Here is a 7,946-nt window from a genome sequence, read left to right as displayed (position 1 = left end):
TAAATTATAATTATATTATAATTTAATAAATTTAATTGTAAAAATTTTTATCTACCTAACAATATTATTTGTTTTTTAAATTATTGACCTGAATTGATTATTGAAATCACTTTTACATTGTTTTATTTAAGAATATTACAAAGAGACTATATATACAAGAAACTATATATTTTCATATCATTTTATGATTGAATTTCATTCATTTTTTTCTTTTAAGTTAATAATTATAGTTATTTGTTTATAAACGTTAGATTATATAAATTTTATCATTGAAAGTGTGAAATATAGAAAAATTTTATGTTGCATAAAAGTGACCTATTTCCTTATATGTAAAATTTACATATAATAGGCCACTTTTAATGCAACACAAAATTTTTATAGAAATTTTATATTACTCAGAATCGATAGCGTTCTAGGATTAAGACAAATTATGAATAAAGTTAAATAAAAAAAATGCGAAGCAAATGCTGATAACCAATGTATGCACATATATACAATTACATATACAAGCAATAATTAAATATCTGCAGTTATAATTCAACAATTTATAAATTTAATTTGTTAAAGAAGTTGTAGTTGCAAGTTACAAGAAGATTTACAAATTAAAAAGAATGGTCCCTCTTGACCAGGTACATATGTTGAAGGTATAATATGGTATGTTCCCGCGGGTACATCTTCCAGTTCTAAATAAACAAATCCAGATCTGTAAATAAAAATCAATGGTAAAAAGTATAAGAAACGTCATTTACACATAAAACAATCTAGATAAGATACACACCGAAATGGCCCAGAACTTTTTGTTTTAAATGCAGTTATGGCATTTATATCTTTTAATATAACGGTATTAATGTCAAAACCTATTTGATATTGTTTAGGTCCTTTCAAAATAATTAGTAAGTAATTATTATTATTTGCACTTTCAAGTATTATTTGATATCGTGGATTATTTACATAAGTAGGATGATTACCACATCCTCCTGCTGTGATGTTGTTCCATTGACCTGTAATCTATAAAAAAATAAGTTGTTAATATATAGAATGTCCCAAAATTTGCGACTCAAAACACTATAGTAAAAAAATTCTCGAAAAATTAAATAAGAAAATTATTTTTAAATTTTTATTTTAGACAATAATTGTTTAGATAATAAGAATTTAAATATGACCAGTTACAGACGATTACTTACTCACGAGTCGCGAATTTCAGTGCGTTCACTAATATAAGTGATCATGCCTAAAATGTAGTCTGTAATTGATTATATTAAAAACTTTATATCTTAAAACTTTATATCTTAGAAAATATTGTTTAAAATAAAAATTGTTTTTACTTACAAATAAATTTTTATTTAATTTTTCGAAAACTTTCTTGCTCTAATATTTTAAGTTACAAATTTTGGGACACCCTGTATAATTAAAAACTAAAAAAAATCTAAAAAATAATCCAGAAAGAATATAGAGAAATATTCATTTATTATATTTATAAATAATATACTTCTTTTTCATATTTATAAGGTTGAGGTATTTTCCGTAATATAAATGGACATGTTCCATATGCACGAAGTGTATAATAGATAGTATTTGTTTTCTCATATTGAGATATGACTAAAGTAAATTTTGCATCACTTTGATCTCCGAGTTTTATTTTACATAAATAATGTGGGCTATTTATTCTTACACCATCGATGTACGGTGGTGGATCATCTAAACAATTTTTGTAAGATATGTTTATTATTAATTAATTAAAAATAAACAATATAAACTTAAATAATTTTGTTTACACTTACGTGGATAATATATTCTTTTTCCATTATCATTACGATAAATTAAAACTGTAATATATTCTTGATTTTGTCGAAAATCTGCTATATCTGTAATATGCCTTGTAAGAAGTATCCAAATAGCTCCAGACCCTTTATTTTGAATTTCTAACGAGAATTGTGGATTGTCACCAATATTGTATGCATCTCTCACAGGTCCAATACCTGCTTTCCACATTCTGTAATAAAATGGAATTATTTTGAACATATCACTACTACAGTATATGACAAGAAAGGACATTCTCAATACTATGAACTTTTATATATACTACTAGACTACTAACTCATATTATATAGATGTATCTTTCTTCATCTTACAGACGCATCTCTCGCTGCATGCCGACGTACAAAAGAATTGAAATTACTTTTTTAAAAAGTTAGCAGTCTAATAATATAGATATATTATAAGTCTGTGCATAATATAGATGTAAGAGAAGAATTACATACTGATGTATGCAATAAGTATAATGAAATAATCCTGGATTCCAGTTTAAATAAAATACGTCAAAGAAACGACATATACTGTCATAATCAATCCAAAAAACACCGTTATCAAATACCGAAGCAGATTCTGGATCATAATTCAATGTCTCTTTCAAATCCTGAGTCCAATGTTTTATGTCAAGTTCAGAATAATTGCCTCTCCATCGCAAATGGGACCATGGATTTTTTAATTGTAGTAATCTTTCTCCCTACATGTGTATTAATATAATTTAAGTTAAATACTTTATGTTTTCTCTAAATGAATACAAAATATAAATAATGTGCTTATAAAAGAAAATCTTATTTACATTTCTATTGTTAAAATACATTTTAAAAAATATTAAATGGACAGTTCTTTTACTTTGCTTACATTAATCTTTCTCACATCAAGAACAGCATATGCATGACTTGGTACAAGACCAGTACGATCTGCGTCCAAATCTGACAACTCTCCTGTAGCTACAGTGACTAACACATCTCCCTTGTGAAGCCGTAATAATAATACATCAAATAAATTATCTTTATTAAAATCTACTTCATTTGGTCTTATCGCCCATCTTTCGGGTATCCAGCCAGTTAAAGCATGTAAATCTATGTTCTGTAATGATATATTACAGAATTACATTAATGATAAATATATTTAAAAAATAGAAGATTAATGAAATAAATTATAGAAGAATTAGTAATTTAATGTTGTCGCAAAGATATCCAAACTTACACTATTTGATCCAGGAAAATTATAACCACCCATTACTTTCATATAAGCCTTCTCGAGTAAAGAAATCCATAGCTCCCCACGATTGCTAGAGTAGGAACAGAGTAATTGGTTGTATCGGCTTACAGGCAGAAGATCATCTATTATTACTTTACGTGGAATGCCATTGATGTGTAGTTTCACCATGTATTTTCCTAATATTATATGCTCATCATTTCTAATATATGATAAATATTAAAGTATATGTGCATATTTTATGGAAGATAAATTCTTGCAAGGATAAATGATGCTTTGAAGCACAATAAGCACAAAAAGGAACACATCCTTTAATTATCATAATATTTTTGTTATCGGTGCTCATATTTTTTACTATTAATGGCCTTTCTTTTTTATTAAAAAAGGGGAATTTTCTCTTTATTTTGTACATTCACTTTAGGAAAGATCATGGTTTCTGTTACTAAGGGTTGTTACTTAGATTGTTCCACCTTTTGATAAATTTTATCTGTTAGATAAATCTGGCAATCCGCACATGTGATTGGGTAATCTTGCTACTTATCCAACAGGTAAAATTTACCAAAAAGTGGAGCAACCTAAATATTATGAAGGAGGAAGGAGAAGATCAAAAATTCACAATTTTGACGAACGTATTTTTTAAATGATCCCTTATATAAAAAAATGACTGTGCTGTTCAAATATATCTTTTAAAAGTATAATTTTAATTTAAAGAGAACATCAAGTATGTAGAATGTTTAAAATTGCATTTCTCTTATTAAGAAGCCAACCACGAATAAAAATATAACTATCAAAGTGCTCGTACAAAATATACCTTTTCCATGTAGCTTAATGTTAATATTTCTTATATAGTGTATTATACAGAATATATATAATTTTGTTTATTTAATTTTAATAACATACAATTTTATAAAAAAGCTAATTAAAATTAAATGAATTAAATAATTACCAAATGGGTTATATATGGGTTCCTTGCTTTTATTTTTGGGATAAATAATGGATGTTATGAGTCTTCGTCCAAATTTTTTTTCATATTGAGCACTCACAGCTAAAGACGCAACAAATGAACAATCAGAAACTACCTAAAATACAAAAAATCAATTAAATATTATTCAAGTATATTATAGAGTCATTAGTTGCTTTGTCTCTAAATTTTACATACATAATAATATATTTTTAATATGTTATACATTACTAACAGTTTGTTTTATGCTAAAATAATCAACATGATGACCAATGACCATTTTAGGATCAGAATATAATTCTTCTGGTCGTCGCCAACCAACGAAATCGGGCTTTTGCTTTGGTGCCAGTTCTAATAATCCGTCTTTATCAGTGAATGGAAAAGCATATTGAAATTTTTCAGCAAGATCGATACTCATAAATGGTACAAATTCATTATCATTTATATGAGAGCCATATAGCAGCACTTTCTTTTCTTCTTCAGTATAATTAGTACTACCACCAGTTACTCTGAGATGTCCACTGCTTCCCCGATGAAGTGACGATCTGGCATCTTTTGCTGAAATTTATTCTACTAATAAATACATTACAGCGCCTTGTTTTCCGCTTTTATATATTTTTTTTTACTACCTGGAGCAGCTGATGGTGCATTCACTGGTTGTTGTGATTGTATTGACTGTTCAATATCTGGAAAACTGCTTTCTGGTACAGATGGTAATTTAGCAAGACTTTTCATTATACCATTATCTGCAGTAGTTTTGATTCCTTTCAAAGATTCTGCCCGTTCAACAGCAACTCTAACAAGACTTGTTAATTTTGCTTTTACTTCTGTGTCAGCAGTTTTCTGTACAATATATCATATATTAAATTAATCAAATTTAACAAAAGTATAATGTTATTATATCGGGTGTTTCAGATCATCCGTACACCCTTTTTATTTTCGCAAGATAAGGTCCAATCATAGTGTCCAGACAAAAGTTGTAGGGTTTAAAAAGATCTATTTACTGATCTTATCGTTTGATCTTGGCGTTGCTAAGGTCAGAACAAGGTTACATCTATTTTTTTTAATAGAACATCCAACTTTTTATTCCAGTAATTAATAGCCGATAATAATCGAGAGCCCTAATAAAACCCTTAGAAGGTTGTTTAGGATCAAAGATTGTTTAGGATCATTGGAGGTTGTATCTCTTATTTTCATTTTTGCACTAAGAATTCATTTTTATATAAAAATCCTAAACAACATTCAACGAGTTTTAGCCGTCGGTCGGGTATTTTGCGTAACGCTAGTGTCTTTGATACTGTAACTTTCGAACCTTATAGCTCAAAAAATACTCAATGAAAAATAATTTTATTATAGTGTTTTGAAAAGCTCTGAACAACAGTTATTAGATATTGGAATAAAAAGGATGATCCATTAAAAAAAAATCAACATAACCTTGATCTGACTTTGACTCTCTTCTAAAGTCAAATTAATAAGATCAGTAAATAGATCTCTTTAAATCCTACAACTTTTGTCTGAATACTTTTACCTTTTACCTTATTCTGCGAAGAAAAAAGATATACGGGTCTAAAACACCCATACAATAGCAAGAATTACATTAGATTAATAATAACAAAGAATATAAAAATCGCTCAAAGTTGCACAGCAAAATAATTTAATTAAAAAAATGACCGAAATAAACAAGCATACAATGATATTTATTAATTATTGTTTAATCTTAAGGTAACATATCTATAATTTATAGATGTTTCGACTCACAAAGTTTTCTTCAATATAATTAAATGAACCTATTCTACTTAACACAAAATACTATTGCATATCGAAAACAATTTCATGTCAATATTTCCAATGTAATTTCATCTGATAGTGATGTATTAGATTGTTGCATAATTTCTATCGTATTTTCGGATTACACAATTTAAACTACCAGAACATTGCAAAGACATTTATTTATAGACATTATTCAATAAAGCAAAGTTTTAGCTTTAAAAATCTGTTTTTTTAATTGCGATATAATAATTTTTAAAGAAATAATGAGCAATCAAAATCAAAATGCTCCTTTTATTCAATCAGTAATAACTCAGTAACAAAAAATCTTAAAATTATAATTACAAAAAATAATTTAATAGAAAAAACTTCAAACTTTCATGTTAGAAAGTCCAAAATTTTTGCAAAATTTTTTTGAGCATATTCATAAGTTCACAAAATTAAAAAAATTTCCTATTTATTTAGCTCAGTTTTCTAAAAAAATTATCAAACTCACAGACACTCAAAAATCATAATAACTCTTTAAAAGAAATTTTAAACTTTAAGAGATTTTAAAATTCTTTTAAATTTAATTTCGTTCATTTTTAACATGTTCAAGACGGAACTTTGATGTATTTTCTGTTCGATGGAGGCGCTCAGTTTAACGGATGTTTGACCATATAGAATATAAACAGAAGATAATATAATATAATACGATAAAATGCAGTAGAGATGCTGTTTCATTTTTTTGAAGACTATCGAGAGGAAAGATAAGTGGATGGGAAATGATAAATACAGTAATTTTTTATAATACATATAAAGGCAGACCTCATTTAGAATGTTTCAATAAAATACACTAAGTCTAAGTTTTTTATGCTAAGTACTTTTTATGTCTAATTATTTTTATATAAATTACAGTTTTGTAAGTATATTTTTTATGTTATATAAATTAAGTCTTTTTTAGATTTAACAGTTGAGAGTCTACAGAGTCCAATGCTAAATGGAAAAAGTGTTGATCTTCAGGAACCAACGCCGGCTAAACGGAAAGTTCGATGTCAATCTCTGAGGACCAACATCATCTCGAATGTGTTAACAAAGATGAATGTGTTACAACTGTTATGAATAATTGCTGGTAATACAAAAATACAATAGAAATTATGCAACAATCTTATACTTACTGCACTGAGACCAAGTTCAGCAGCATCAGTATATAATTTTATCGCAATGTCCTTTAAACCTGCTTCATCTGCATCTAATGCTTGATTCATGAGAAATTTACATTTCTTTAATTCAGACTGATGTAAAGGTTCCGGCTTATGACTATTTTGTTCCTCTTCACGAACTAAAAGTTTCAAAAATGACATTTTTCTGTTAAAAATATTTAATCATATTTATAGAAAATTTCATGGTGCATACTTACTAAGGCGTTGCAGCAATGAAATCCTTTCACAATACTCTGCAAGCTTATCTTCATACATGCCATCTGAATGCAATTTAGTAAGAAGTTTAATAGCAATGTCATAATAATATAGGGCCTGTTGATATTGACCATTACTATCAAACTGCACTGCTCTACGAGCAGCAAGTCGTGCATCATCTAAGGTTTGCGTCATTTTAATGAACAAAAAAAATCCAGAATCCAGATTTATTTGACGGTAAATTGCTGTGTTCTTTTTTAAACTTGTTTAAACTTCTGAATAGAGATTTTTGACTCATTATAAAGGGTTAGTACATGCACAGTATCATGCGACAATTGCATAATTTAACATATACAAAAATTAATAAAAAATATATCAATCGACGTGTGTTTTCGAAATGAACGAATCTGACAGAAAAAGTGTCACTCTAGCTCGTAAACCAAGATATTAATCGTTAAAGTTGACTTGAGGTTATTAAATGAATCACTTTAACTATGTTCAGCACTTCCAGCAGATCACAACAGTTCGGATCTTCATGTAGATACGGGATCCGTATAATAAAAGGAATAGGGAACAGAGAACAGAGAATAAGAATTTCAACCTATCAGAAATCATGTGTTGTGGAATACACAGTTTCTGATAGGTTGAAATTCTTATTCTCTGTTCTCTGTTTCTTTTATTGTGCGGAGTCCCTAACAGTGCTTTGAACCGAACGTTGATTGGTAAAAAACGAGTGATAGAGATCAATTTTACTTTCACAACCGGCTTTTTATCAATCACCGCTTTGTGTCAAA

At 27.9% G+C, this 7,946-nt stretch overlaps 1 protein-coding gene across 1 annotated transcript; it reads right to left on the bottom strand.

Annotated features, from left to right (window-relative positions):
* Positions 1–561: 561 nt before the first annotated feature.
* On the bottom strand, positions 562–7,611 carry LOC108686113 (calpain-7-like). Its single transcript, XM_018191212.1, has 12 exons — positions 7,155–7,611; positions 6,913–7,076; positions 4,618–4,831; positions 4,224–4,546; positions 3,974–4,106; positions 3,016–3,206; positions 2,668–2,895; positions 2,262–2,506; positions 1,782–1,993; positions 1,490–1,698; positions 779–1,008; positions 562–703 (listed from the first exon to the last, which is right to left on the bottom strand). Exons 1-12 carry the CDS (start codon positions 7,345–7,347, stop codon positions 562–564), a joined length of 2,484 nt encoding a protein of 827 aa, XP_018046701.1. The 5' UTR covers positions 7,348–7,611.
* Positions 7,612–7,946: the final 335 nt, after the last annotated feature.

The sequence above is a fragment of the Atta colombica genome, unplaced genomic scaffold (assembly GCF_001594045.1).
Source record: "Atta colombica isolate Treedump-2 unplaced genomic scaffold, Acol1.0 scaffold164, whole genome shotgun sequence".
Lineage (NCBI taxonomy): Eukaryota > Metazoa > Arthropoda > Insecta > Hymenoptera > Formicidae > Atta > Atta colombica.
Note: the sequence above shows the minus strand (reverse complement) of the source record. Positions and strands in the feature narration are given on the sequence as shown.

Bases quoted from the DNA above. Each gene is read 5' to 3' on its own strand.
- LOC108686113 (XM_018191212.1), bottom strand. From the start codon at position 7,347: ATGACGCAAACCTTAGATGATGCACGACTTGCTGCTCGTAGAGCAGTG. The intron at 7,077-7,154 runs GTAAGTATGCAC...TGAAACTTTTAG, and splicing joins TTCATTGCTGCAACGCCTTA to TTCGTGAAGAGGAACAAAAT. The intron at 4,547-4,617 runs GTAGTAAAAAAA...AATAAATTTCAG, and splicing joins TGCACCATCAGCTGCTCCAG to CAAAAGATGCCAGATCGTCA.